General features: G+C 35.8%; 2 protein-coding genes across 2 annotated transcripts; both read left to right on the top strand.

Moving 5' to 3' along the window:
• Positions 1-278: 278 nt before the first annotated feature.
• LOC107830400 (uncharacterized) lies at positions 279-3999 on the top strand. The gene is made up of 2 exons (XM_016657945.2): positions 279-479; positions 1484-3999. The coding sequence occupies exon 2, from the start codon at positions 1539-1541 to the stop codon at positions 3480-3482; it is 1944 nt and encodes a 647-aa protein (XP_016513431.1). The 5' UTR covers positions 279-479; positions 1484-1538; the 3' UTR covers positions 3483-3999.
• Positions 4000-5541: 1542 nt separating this feature from the next.
• Positions 5542-11530, top strand: LOC142180292 (alpha-galactosidase-like). Its single transcript, XM_075251789.1, has 15 exons — positions 5542-6056; positions 6514-6572; positions 6688-6744; positions 7013-7047; positions 7792-7895; positions 8139-8214; positions 8348-8406; positions 8481-8546; positions 8643-8726; positions 8903-8967; positions 9063-9145; positions 9239-9329; positions 9429-9478; positions 10520-10660; positions 11223-11530. Exons 1-15 carry the CDS (start codon positions 5872-5874, stop codon positions 11310-11312), a joined length of 1245 nt encoding a protein of 414 aa, XP_075107890.1. The 5' UTR covers positions 5542-5871; the 3' UTR covers positions 11313-11530.
• Positions 11531-14425: the final 2895 nt, after the last annotated feature.

Here is a 14425-nt window from a genome sequence, read left to right as displayed (position 1 = left end):
TTACGGATTCTTTTAAAACTTTACAAAAACTGAAAACACATTGGAGTTGTTTAAGTTTTTGAAATAGAAAAAAGGAGAAAGAAAATAAGTTTCTAATGACGATTTGTTGAAAAGAAGGTTTAGATCTTTTTTTAAAATTTTTGCAAAAACTAGAAAAAAGATTTTCGGAAAAATAGTTTTCACTTGTTTCTGAAATAAATGCATTATTTGGAGGCTGCTACGTGGTAGGTCCGATGGACTTTAAACCCGAAAAGGTTATGCCTAAAAACCCTAAAACTAACTAAAAACACCAGAAATTAACAGTATTGCAAGTTTGCAACTGAGCAAACCCTCCCACCAGCTCCTCCTCCGTCACCGCTGCCGCAACCGCAACCACATCCGGCGGTGTCATAGACGTCAACTGAGTACTCATCCACATAAATTATCTCAGAAAATTCCATAATTTCCCGAGGATTCCAATCACTCTTCCACTATTTGCGGTATTTGATTGCTTCTTCGAATTGTTTACTCTCATCCTTTTTAATGTCGGATTGGATAGATATTTTCAGCTTATCATATATTAGGAATCAGAATTTTACTTAGTTAGAAGAAGAAAATATTTCTATCTGTTGTGAATCCTGAACTGGAATTTAGCCATTGGAATGAACTTACTTTGCAGGCTGCAGCATTTGTTTTGGGATTTTTCTTGGTATATTGCTTGAGCTTTTCACATTGTACTTATTTGGTGTGATTACTCGCTGAACCTGTAGTAGTGAAGCTAGTTCTATTCTTCTGTGTTTTTTTCTCTCGTTTGTTGTAGAATTAAAGTCTAATATGCTATGTAAAATGTAAATATTAGAGCTTAATATGTTGTCATGAAGGAGCCCGAGACTCAATTGGCTCCTAAAAAGACAAAGGCATCCTCTTGATGGGGAAATGAATCTTTGATTTTTGAAAGTATATTTTCAGTGTCCCATATAGCCTTAGTGTCAGAAAGTCCTTGTGCTGTTCGAAGCATTTTCTGTAGGAATTTGTGGTTTTGTGTAATCTTTCTATTTCGGAGTTTGAACTGGATTGTGCTTTTTGAAGCATGCTTCCTTTGAAAATCTTGGAGTTCTATTTTGTGTGATCTTGCTATTTCAAAGATTGAATTGTGATGCTTATGTTGTTCAAATTCTTTTAAAAAGATGCTTTATTAACATGATTTTTAATTTTCGAATAACAAGCAAAGTTTTAAAACCCATGTCTGTTTTGCTAAATGATAGTTGTCCTATGAGTTGTGCACAATGGGTGAAGACAAATATAAACCCACGGTAACTGAAGTAAAATCTGTTATCCCCTGATAATAGTAATCTGTTATGGTCTCAGTACATTATACAGGTGGATTAAGATTTAAGATTGATTATAAATTTGTCAATGCATTCTGTGTAGTCTCAGAAGGGTTTTCCATCAGTATGCCTTGTCTCCTAATCATGTTTTCCTTTTTCTTGTTCTCCTTTGGCAGAGAAACCTCTTTTGGTGCATTGCAAGAAGACACGATTGATATATCCGAAAGAAGCATGGTAATAGGAGATAAGAAGTTGGATATGCTCCCGAAGAAGGAGAAGAAATCCAAGAACAGCAATAAGAATGCTGCTACCAGTGGTCCAGGAGTGGCAGTGGCTGATTCTAAAGTGGTAGATGCTGATTTTAGTTTTGAGAAAGAGAAGTTATCTGCTGCAGAAACCAAGAAAGAAAGGAATAAGGCAAAAATGGAAACTAAAACACTAGGAGAGAGAGATGATCGTGAAATCAAGAAAAAGAAAAAGAGAGAGGGTGGAACACATCCTGGGAAGTCCGTTAAAGGCAGTGATGAAGATGTTGCAATAAGTGTTCAAAAAAAGAAACCCAATAAGTTGAAGAGAAGCCGCAAGGATGAGCGAGAGTTAATTCTTGATGCTCCTTTAGACACCAAGACTATTGCTCATGCAAGTGCGAGTGAAACACGGGACAGTAAGAAGGTGGTTGAGACACTCAGCGAGGTCTCTGGTGGAGACGCAGTAGAGGAGATTAGGAGGAAGAAGAAATCCAAGAAAAGCAATAATAATGCTCCGACCAGTGGTGTAGGACTGACAAAGAGTGATGTTAGAGCTGTTGAGGGTGATTTAAGCTTAGAGGAAGAGAAGCTGTGTGTTGTGGAAACCAGGAAAGAAAAGGATAAGGTCAATAAGGAAATTAAAGCAGCAGGAGAGAGTGAAGATTATGATGTTAAGAGAAAGAAAGACAGAAAAAGCAGGACGTTCAATAAAGACGGTGCGGAGGCTGCTTTGAAAATTGTTGAAGAAAAGAAAAGCTTAAAGAAAAGCAATAAGTTAAAGAAAAGCTGCCGGGATGAGCAGGAGACAATGCATGATATCAAGGATGGACAGGGAGATATCATGGCAGAAGTCAATCAAGGTGATATTTCTTCAACTGTGGAAGAGATAGAACAAAGCAGAACAGATAATGGTAATATCAGAAAGATGAAAAAGGTAATGTTAGAACACAGTTCTGAAGATCCTACACATGAAAAGAGTGAAAAGAGAGTGAGATTCTCTGGTCATGTTCAGATTTTCCCTTCATCCGGTGATCCAAGTGATGAGAATCATGAAACCGAGGAAGAAAATTTACTGCGTGGCAAACGATTCTCGAAATTAGAAGATGAAATTGTCAAAGAAGCTGTTCATAAGTACATAGATATACATAACTTGGGCGAAGAAGGGCTGCAAAAGATCTTGAACTCTAGATCTAATCCTGAAGTAAAAGGATGCTGGAAAGAAATAGGGAGCGCTATACCATACAGGCCGTATACTGCGGTTTATTATCGCGCACAGGTCTTGTTCCGAAGGAGTGAGACACGTAAATGGACTGAAGAAGAGTATGAGATGGTACGAAAATCCCACAAAGAGCACGGGAACAATTGGAAGGTCTTGGCTGATGAACTTGGAAAACATCGGTTTCATGTGAAGGATACATGGCGAAGGATAAAACTGGCCAATAAGAAGAAAGGTCAATGGAGTCAGGAGGAGTACCAGACTTTGTTTGATTTAGTAAACACCGATCTGAGACTGAAGCTTTCTGAAGAGAAGAAATCTAAGCATGGGATGTTACGGGATAATATTGCCTGGGGCGCGATAAGTGACAAATTGTCCACAAGAACTGATGCAACTTGCTGCTTGAAGTGGTATGACCAATTAACATCACCCATGGTGGCCAAAGGTGAATGGGCAGATGCTGATGACTATCGCCTAGTTGATGCACTTTTTGAGCTGGATGCGAGCTGCATAGAGGATGTGGACTGGGACAATCTTCTTGACCACAGGCGTGGCGAGATATGTCGAAAGAGATGGAATCAAATGGTTCTTCACATAGGTAAACATGGAAACAGGTCATTTACTGAACAAGTAGAAGTTCTAGCTGAGAGATACCGTCCTGAATTGGTCGAAGCAAGAGAGGCTTGGGATAGTAAACCAGTTATTCCATGATATGGCATTACTCAGCATGGATGTGTCTGTAGAGAGTTGTCTTCAAGTAACACATACCATTGGGATAAACTTCTCCGTCTCTCTCTCTTTCTGTCTCTCATGATTATTGAAAAGTTTTATAAAACATTTAGAAGACATAATTTAGAAGAGGTTCATTTCTGTCTGGTGGAAAGAAAAGGGAAAGATTTCCACAGTGAGATATTGGACTGTTAATCTGCAGGGCAAGAGATCAATCAATTTCAACTGCTACTTGAGATGAAGGTTTTGAGTTTTGACTGTGTGCTGTTATCATTGCTTCTATGTTTCTATTCCTGTATTCAAAGGTTCTTTATTATCTGTAGTGTATACTTTTTCTTTTCTCCAATCTCATAGCATATGGTATGTTAGTACTTTAGTCTTGAAATATCATGGTGCTGTCAAAACAGCCATATCATCTTCTGTCACAAAACCATTCAGGACATTTGCACCAAATGCTTCAGCTTTAGGCTGGGGTAAAGACTATAAGATGTTCGCTTCAATAGTTGGCAAAATAGGGAAGTGTTATTTATTATAGTTAATTCGAAGCTTGGCTTTGCTTTGTAGTATTTGAGCTTTCTGTTATCTTGATTCCTCCATCTCTCCAGTGATCAGCACGGGGACTACTTTCAGTGTTTCGCAGGATAAAAAGGTAAGATGGTGAATGATTAAACCGATATTTGAATCCGACTTTGTGGAGTTATAACCTGAGCTTAGTAGAGTTGGATTCAGAACAAAAAAAGCATATATGGTTGATTTTAGCTTTCTGTAAATGTAGCAACAGTTAATGCAGCTACATTTTGTACATTTGTGAACAATATTTCTGAGCATAAGCTGTAAAGTAAATTATTGGAAGATCAGTTCTCCGCTTTGGAAAGAGCTTTCAAAATGCAAGAAGATTAGGTTCTTGGAATCAAATGGATCAAATATAAGAAATGATGCCATCGTGCGTTGCGTTACGTTACAACAATACAAGTGGATAGAGAAAAAGTGGGAAAAGGGGGAACCAAAAATCAGAAGAAAAAGAGGAAAAAAGAGAGATTGGACAAAGGAAAATTGTATTAAAATGAAAGTTAGCTGTATGCCAGCCCTGTAGGAAGCTATAACGAAAAAGAAGAGAGACGAGACAAGAAAGAGGTCACGTGAGATGATATGCATTTACGTTAGACTCCTATATCTGCTAATGCAAACGACAACCGAAAATCTCTAGGCGTAACAATATTGAAGTCTGAAGATTATAGAGTTCACATGAGATATGACCAATGCCTTACTGTACTTGCAAAAAACAAAACAATGCCGACACTGCCGTGCTTCAATTTGAAGCTTCCTCATCTTATTTTAATCATATTTATATTTGAGATTGAGGCATACGTAATTGATTTATTGATATTTCTACCATTTTTTACCAACTGATTTGCCCGGGAGTACGATGAAACAACCTTTGTGGCTTCCAAGGAATCAAGACCCACTAAAATAAGAAGAAAACAAATAGTTTGTTCTAACCGTCCTTGACAAATTAAAAAAAAACGAAAAAATTGAGCTTCTGAGAATTCGCAATAATATTGAATAGATGATTAAGATAGTGACATCTACATAATGAAAAGCTAGAATAAATGGCAAGGATTTCGAGGACTCCTATGTCATGAGTCGGGAAATAATTGAGTAGTGCATTTTACCATTTCGTTAAAATATATTATCCTTTCATTTCCAACGAGTGAGTTCAATAAGTCATGTTGGTCTGCCATTTTAGTAAGAGGGATGTAATAGTAAAACATTAAATGGACTTGTCTGAAAAAAGATAGCTAGTGGGAGTAAATATTGTTGATATAATATAATTAATTTGTACTACTTGTTTGTAAAGAATAAGTTGATGGTCGCATGAAAGTAGTAAAGTTTTCTTGAAATTTAAGACTGATGAGTGCGCGCGGAAGTCAATGATTGTTGGCACCACCACTAGCAAGTGTCACTTATCATGATATGTAGTTTTGGTTAATTGGTTCACTCTTATATCTCTATAAATAGAAAAATCTGCCTTGATATACATGTTGTCCACCTCAAGCAGTAACAACCTTTCCTCACCAGCCACCGCGCCTGACTGTGACCGATATATTTAAACTATGAGTTTAGAATTTAATTTGGTAAATTTTTAGTAAGTTGTCATATATTTAGAATATGTTAGTATCAAAAATACTGTGTTCAGTTGGTGTCAAAAATACCCTGACCTAGCACGCCCGTGGACCTCTATTCTATGTAACTAGTGTATATAAATAGCTAGCTAGCTGCTCATTCAGATTAAACCCAAGGCTAGCTCCAATTTGACTTTTCACTAAAAGGGGTCGTAGCCAAAGCGAAAAGGTGCCGGAAAAACCAGAGGATGATGCCACCAACTTTAAAGCTGCTACTATGGTGCTGCTTGTGTTTGTGTGGTGTAATAACGACGACGTATGCTCGGCCTCAGCTTCGAAATCTGATCATCGCTGATTCAAATTCCACTACTTCCAATGCGTACATCCGCAGAAGCCTCTTGAGCAATGGCCTCGGCCGAACTCCTCAAATGGGGTAAGATTTTGTTATACACTGTTTACATATATATAAAAGACATAATTATTTGAAAGTGGAAAAGTATAAGTAGTGTTGTTGTTATCATGAAAGATAACCATGAAGCAAATGTTAGATTCATAATGGCAGCTCGTGAACTTGTCAAGTTGTCTATACTTGTTTGTTGCACCAAAAACAATTGAATTAAGATCTATAATTCAAAAACATTTTACTACAAGAAAACAAAAACCATTAATTGACTTGGATTTTCCATTCATGTGGACCCCACTCCACTTATTTTTGTGCAAAATCAGAGAAAAGGGTACGTTTCAAGAAAGAAACTAAACTATCATAATTCAAGATTTAAATGTCATGTTTTTTTTAAAAAAAAAATCTTCTTTAAATTATGTGAAAAAGGTAAATTTAGAGAAAGGCTAGCTTTGGATGATTAAGTGTTGTTGTTGTGGGTGATAAACAGATGGAGCAGCTGGAATCATTTTGCTTGTAATATTGAGGAGAAAATGATAAGAGAAACAGGTCAGCTAAATTATTGACTACTCTCAATTGACAAGAGTCAAATGAACAAATTCATGTGCCATAGTTCTTTGCTAGCTACAATACAGCTGTCACAAGTTGGTTTTATATGTGGCAGCTGATGCAATGGTATCTACTGGACTTGCTTCTCTTGGTTATGAATACGTCAACATAGGTAACTTTTTCTTTACCATGTTTAACGAATGTGTTTAATTTTTAAAACATATTACAATTAATTAATTATTTCATAACAAGTGAATTCTAACTTGAAAAATAAAGCAAGTAACTTGCTATGACGGGTAAATTTACAATGAAGTGTAAAAAAAACGTTACAACGTTAGAATATAAGTGTTATCCTTTGACGAATTACAGTCTTCTTGTTAATAATTTTACTTCCATAATTTGACACCTAATCAATTATTTGTCATATTTTCTTCCTTCAGATGACTGCTGGGCCGAACTCAACAGAGACTCTCAGGTACACTAAAATGCTTCCCTATTTCTTATTTCTAACTCTATTTGTCTATTGTCAGACCAATACTCGTATTACATATTAGTACTTACATTCTAAGGTAATGAGAACACTTAGTAATTTGTGTATTAGGCCTTTAATAATGTCATCCTACATTTTCTTTTTACAACAGAATAGGCTCCGTAAATGGAATTTTATTTAGGTATTAAGGAGGGAATAACACCACTCAACACTTAAGATAGAGTTCAATGCCTAACAAAATGGCCAAAAGGCAAAAAAGGAGGAAATACCATTATCACGATTACATTTGTGGCTAATATTTTGCCGACAAAGGAAAAAAAACCTCAATAGTCAATTATACGCTTTGAATATGAGACTATTTAGAGTACAGAAAGCTTCACAAAAAAAAAAGACGTACGAAACATTGGATGCATCTAACGTCAATTAATTTAAATATTGAAATGTATGTAGGGACAGATCTAAAATTTTAAATTAATAGGTGTGAACAATTAATGCACACACTATTTTGTTTTAAAACTATTCTATAAAGTCAAGTTGAACGCAATGAGTGAAACTTTATTTGCAGCTTATATTGTATGTCTGCTCCTAGATTTATAACACTTAATTTGCATGTAAACTTGGGTGAACTTTTTTTTTTTTGGAGGTAATTTTCGCGTTGAGTAGAGCATGAAATACTTTGAACGAAGTCATAGAACAGTTGATACTAAAGCTCTTAACAAAATTTGACAGGGAAATATGGTTCCTAAAAGTTCAACTTTTCCTTCTGGAATTAAAGCACTAGCAGATTATGTTCATGGCAAAGGATTGAAGCTCGGAATTTATTCTGATGCTGGGTAATTTTTTATTTTTATTTTGGTAACTATCAAATTTTATTAATCACCAAAGCAAAAACAATGCATCTTAGTCATAATTTTATTAATTCCTTTTAAATTTTATGTATTCCTTCTATAAGGAATACGTAATTAGGTGGTTGTAATATTGTAATGCATACATTAAAAGACGTAAAACTAAATCATTTTTGAAATTTCCAAGAATTGATAAACGACATTCAAACTAGCTATTTTTTTCTAATGCAGGAGTCAGACGTGTAGTAAACAAATGCCAGGTTCATTAGGACACGAAGAACAAGATGCAAAAACTTTTGCTTCCTGGGTATGTTTGCTTGGCCTATATAGACCATTTTAAAAGAAGAAACAATTATCATAATTTTGGAGATTATAATTGAGTTTATTATTTTTACTTTTGCATTTAATCGCCAGTATTTAACTTGTCCTATCTTTCTTAGGGGGTTGATTACTTGAAGTACGATAATTGTAACAACGAAAATCGTAGTCCAAGAGAAAGGTATATAACTTTTGTTATTATTTTCGGTATTTTAAACTGTCAATTAACAGTATTTGTTTCCTTAAATGAAACAGGTATCCCATAATGAGCAAAGCTTTACAGAACTCTGGAAGGGCTATATTTTATTCTCTATGTGAATGGTGAGTATATTTCTTGAATTTAATGTGATGATTCCATTGGCGGCACATCTAGATTAGACTAAGGATTTTAATAAGTATTTTTTTTTTCAATTTCAGGGGAGATGATGATCCTGCCACTTGGGCTTCCTCTGTTGGAAATAGTTGGAGAACCACTGGAGATATTTCTGATAATTGGGACAGGTAAAATAGAAATAAAAAAAAATAAAAAATTATGTGTTATTCTAAATCCGGCTCCCATTTTAATCAAATTAGTAATTTCATTTCGTATTTAATAAAAAACTAGTGAAAGAATCTGAGTATTAACTCGATTGTCAATTTACGGGTAGTGAAAGAATTTAATATGCTTGACTTGGCAGCATGACTTCTCGGGCAGATATGAATGACAAATGGGCATCTTATGCTGGTCCAGGTGGCTGGAACGGTAATTATTAAAATTTCATTTATTTAATTTGATAATAAATCTAAAATTAATTTTCCCAACTTTGAATTAATTTGGCATGATGTTTGTTGTTACAGATCCAGACATGTTGGAAGTTGGAAATGGGGGAATGACAACTGCAGAATATCGTTCCCATTTCAGCATATGGGCATTAGCAAAAGTCAGTGGTGATTATAATTCTGAATTTAACTTTAGAAAAATCTCTTTGCAAAATGGACTTTAATTTGTTATGTACTTTTTTTGTTTGTTATAGGCGCCTTTAATAATAGGTTGTGATTTACGTTCGATGGACCAAACTGCCCATGAAATCCTAAGCAACAAAGAGGTTATTGCAGTTAATCAAGGTAAAAAAAATTCATCTTGTTCTTTCAGTTGAATTCTAACAAGACTAATGCCAGAAGATTAGAACATGACATCTTTCTACTTGTTCAAATTGTGATCAGATAAACTTGGAGTTCAAGGTAAAAAAGTCAAGCAGAATGGAGACTTGGAGGTAAGTAATTTTTTAAATTACCCTCAATCCAATTTGTATGTCCACTTAACTCTTCTTAAATACAACAACAACAATAATATACCCAGTGTATTCTCACACGTGGAGTCTGGGAGGGTAGGGTATACACAGATCTTACCCCTACCTTGTGTGAGGTAGAAATGTTGTTTCCGGTAGACCATCGGCTCAAGAAAAACGTTTTCAAAATGTTTGAAGAAAAAGTATTGACAACAAAAGTAGTAAAGATAGTAGTCTGGTACACAAAGTATTTCACGTTCACGCAAGGCCCGAGAAGGGCCGCACCCCAAGGGTGTGATGTAGACAACCCACCCTAATGCAAGTATTAATGACTGCTTCCACGGTTCAAACTTGTAACCTATATGCAGAGGCGGATCTAGAATTTTATGAATAAGGGTGCACCACGTCTAGTGAAAACAAATAAATGTCCTGCAAAGTGCAACTATATCATTGTATATCAATTAATACTGAAACTTCTAGAATAAAGGACCTTTTTTTAGAAACAAAACTAAAAGAGAAAAGTCACTTCAAACAAATCGGTGGGGGGTCTGAGAGCAAAATCTTCTTGAGAACAAGGGTTCTAGAGCATGAGAGAGACACAACCAAAATTGGGGCTTTAGTACAAAATGGGATTAGGGAGAATAAGAAGTATTGGGAATGAGTTTAGGAAGGACTGACAGTGGGGAATGGGGCTTGGGTTCGAAACTAAAGGAAGGAGAAAAAGAATGGAAAAACAAAAAGTATTAAGTGAGAATAGATCTCTATTCCTCTAGATAAATAACCTAACATCTTATCAAGTGCATCATTTAATCATTTTGGAGCATGGGGGGCCAATTGTTAAAATTAGATCTATTTTAGGAAATATGTACATAATATACCTAATTTGGTGGAGGGACCATGGGTTCACGTTCATCATCATCTAGGCTATAAATCCGCCATATATTACGCGATAACTTTATCGATGTTTCAAGGCTCAGTTCCTTATTACTCTTTTTTAATACAAGACCTGCAAATACACTGTAACAGGTTTGGGCAGGTCCCCTAAGTGGCAAAAGATTAGCAATGGTGCTGTGGAATAGAAGTTCATCCAAAGCTGATATCACTGCTTATTGGTCTGATATAGGCCTTGATTCTTCCACTGTTGTTGATGCACGAGACTTGTGGGCTGTAAGTCTTTCATTTATTCCTTTTTTCTAATTTAAATTGCTCACATATGATTAGTTTAACATGATCAATATTAAGATTTTATAATATTTGACGTTCTAAGAGGTAAGATTAATTCCAGTCTAATTACGTCTTTATTACTTGTTAAAATTTTATCAATCTTCGTGCAGAGGTGGCTTTTATTTTTAGGTTAATGAATATAAAGTAGTATTATTTTACTAATTACTCTTTTGCGGTGATGGTGCGGTCCAATTGAATAAGGAATTGATTTTGTATGACTAGTTATAATTTGAATAATAGAAAATAATCCTCCAAAGATTTCAGTACCGATCTCATGTGTTAATGTCCCATGAAAAGGGTCATATAACTAAAATTCTTTGTTTTATTTCCAAAGCAAAGGACAAGTATGATTTTGAAATTTATAACTTAATTTGGAGGACTACTTAGATAAAGTGATAAACAAAAGATAGTAAAAAGATAAGCATCATTATATTGTATTTGACTATTTGTATATTTACATGCAAGTTTAAAGTGAATAACATATATCAATTGGATTGGTTTGCAGCATTCAACAAAAGGATCAGTTAAAGGGCAACTATCAGCTAGCATTGATTCCCATGATTGCAGGATGTACGTTCTCACTCCTAAAAAATAAGTTCAACCAATTTCTTAATTGTATTTGCTGAAGGAGGCATATATACCGCACTTAATTAGAAGAATAAAAAATAAGTTATGGTTTTTTCAGTTTTATAGTTGTCAACTAGCACGAAAATCAATTTTACGATATTATGGAATTGTTTTCTTTATGTATTGAACTTACTGCATGTTGTTTTCTTTCTCTCTAGTTACTTTATGTCTATCATTTTATTATTTCAATTTCGATTACTTTTGCTACCTGTGCTTCATTTCTGTTTCCATTATAGATTTTAGCATTTACACTTATCAGAAAAGGAAATAAACCAGACATGGAATACATGATTACACAGAGTTCTACGCTACATTCACCAACTAATAAAATGAAATATATTCACTCCGTTTCAATTTGTCTAACTTTTTATAGTCTATTTAAAAAATAATGTGTTTTTCTAGTTTGATACTTTAGGAATGGTTCAAATAATTAAATTTATATAAATGACGGTTAATCTTAGCTAATAATAATATCCTTAAGATGGAGTTCTCGAAAGTGCAACAAATACTATGTAAGTATGTTTGGATAACGGCGGCAATATGCAACAACAACATACCCAGTATTATCACATACCATGGGGTCTGAGTAGGGTAGTGTGTACGCAGACCTTACCCCTACCTTGTGATGATAGAGAGGTTGTTTCCAATAGACCATCGGCTCAGGAAAGCATAAGCACCACATTAATGAAAATATAGACAAAAAGGGACACTACCAAAAAGCCATATAAAAGCAAAATAAAAACAACAAGACAGTAAGGTGATCAACAATGAAAGAAAACAACGGTTAGTCATAAAAACCTACTACCAACAGAAAGCGAGATTGCGTGCTAATACTACCGTTATGAATACTCTTGACTACCTACTCTACTACCCTAATCTTAGACCTTCATACCTTTCTATCAAGGGTCATGTCCTCGATCAGCTGAAGCTGCGCCATATCTTGCCTAATCACCTCTCCCCACCTCTTCTTTGGCCTACCTATACCTTTCCGTAGGCCCTCCAATGTCAACCTCTCACACCTCCTCACCGGGACATCTGTGCTCCTCCTCCTCACATGACCAAACCACCTAAGTCGCGCTTCCCACATCTTGTCCTCAATAGGGGCCACACCCACCTTGTCGTAAATAACCTCATTTCTGATCCAATCTAACCTGGTGTGCCCGCACATCCATCTCAACATCCTTATCTCTGCTACCTTCATCTTCTGGACATGAGCGATCTTGACTGGCCAACACTCAGCCCCATACAACATCGTTGGTCTGACCACCACTCTGTAGAACGTACCTTTAAGTTTCGATGGCACCTTCTTATCACACAAAACACCAGAAGTGAGTCTCTATTTGATCCATCCCGCCCCAGTACGATGCGTGATATCTTCATCAATCTCCCCATTCCCCTGAATAATAGACTCAAGGTACTTAAAACTTCCTCTCCTAGGGATGACCTGCGAGTCCAACCTCACCTCCCCCTCATTGAGTCTCGCCACTGAACTTACACTCCAAGTATCTGTCTTGATCCTGCTCAACTTGAAACTTTTAGACTCCATGGTTTGCCTCCATACCTCTAATTGCGCGTTCACACCATCTCGTGTCTCGTCAATCAATACAGTATCATCTGCAAATAGCATGCACCACGGCACCTCCCCTTAGATGTGGCGCGTCAGTGCGTCCATCGCCAGAGCAAACAAAAAAGGGTTGAGTGTCGACCCCTGATGCAACCCCATCATAACCGGAAAATGGTCTGAGTCCCCACCCACCGTCCTCACTAGGGTCTTTGCTCCATCATACATGTCCTTAATCAACCTAACGTAGGCAACATGTACACCTCTCCATTTTGACTATGCTCAATTTCTTCCACTTTCATATCCCTATATTTGTTATCACAAAAAGTAGAATCATCATAGCGGGGGTTTGGGGAAGGGAAGGACAAATAAGCACAATTAGTCCAATGGCCTTTTTGACCACCACACTTATAATAAATACTCCACTCATGGGTTTGATATTGTGCGCACAATCCGTCCCCGGGAGAATTTAAATAATTTTGCTATGAGTGTGGTCCTCCACAATAAGGACAAGGGTCATCAAAGTATGAACGACTACCATCCGGCCAATTTTCATTATGCGATGCCATTTTTCAAAACTAAAAAAGAAGAAGAAACAAACAAAAGAATAATAAGACAAAATAAACAAAGATAAGAAATAATTACACAAATATTCACAAGTTTGGACCAAAGCACGTATGCTTATTTCTCAAACAACATAAATACACCAAATTGTTCCCCGGCAACGGCGCCAATTTTGATGACGTCCAAATCCACTACTAAAAAGTAAATGGACATGGTCGCATGCAATATAATTTACCCAACTATGAGTCGGGGTTGAATACCACAGAGAACAATGTGTAGGCGATTAGGCGTGTAAGAGAATTATCATTTATTATGCTAGGCCAAACACTTAAAATAGTTTTGAAAAAATATTTATAACTAATTGCGAAAATGTAAACTAACCTAGAAAGCAAGTAAAATGATCAATGGGTACAAGCATGGATGCATTGGGAATTGCACTCAAGTAACGATCCAATGTATTTCACGATTTTACAAATGAGCGAGTTTATCTTAATTAGTCTCGGGTAATAATTCTATATTAGATTCTTCTGAAGACTAACAAGACTTCCTAATTGAATTATCCCTAAAATAATTAAGAGATTAAGCACACCCGAATATGGATACAAGTAGTTCAATACTATCCCTAGAAAAAATCTATAAAGTGAGGGTTGACGCCTCAAGTTCTTGTTAATTAATCTTTCCCAAGCCCAAATTATCTTTCCAAAAATTAATTCGAAGTGAATGAGTGAGTCCTAGGGTTAACTAATCCCTTTGAAAATATTAAGAATAATTAAAGAAATAATAACTCACTTCATAATAAATAAAAATCGTTCAATACATAAGCACAATAAGATATTTAATCCACACTTTAAATACGAATATTCCCATAAACAAGATTCAAGTGTTGGAAAAAATACTACACTTAGATATACAATACAAAGCAAGAAAATGAAGAAATGAGCATAAATGAGTAAGAA

This window comes from Nicotiana tabacum, chromosome 4 (assembly GCF_000715075.1).
Source record: "Nicotiana tabacum cultivar K326 chromosome 4, ASM71507v2, whole genome shotgun sequence".
In the NCBI taxonomy this organism is placed as follows: Eukaryota; Viridiplantae; Streptophyta; class Magnoliopsida; order Solanales; family Solanaceae; genus Nicotiana; species Nicotiana tabacum.
The sequence above is the reverse complement of the archived record's forward strand: the minus strand, read 5'-3'. Positions and strand labels throughout refer to the sequence as shown.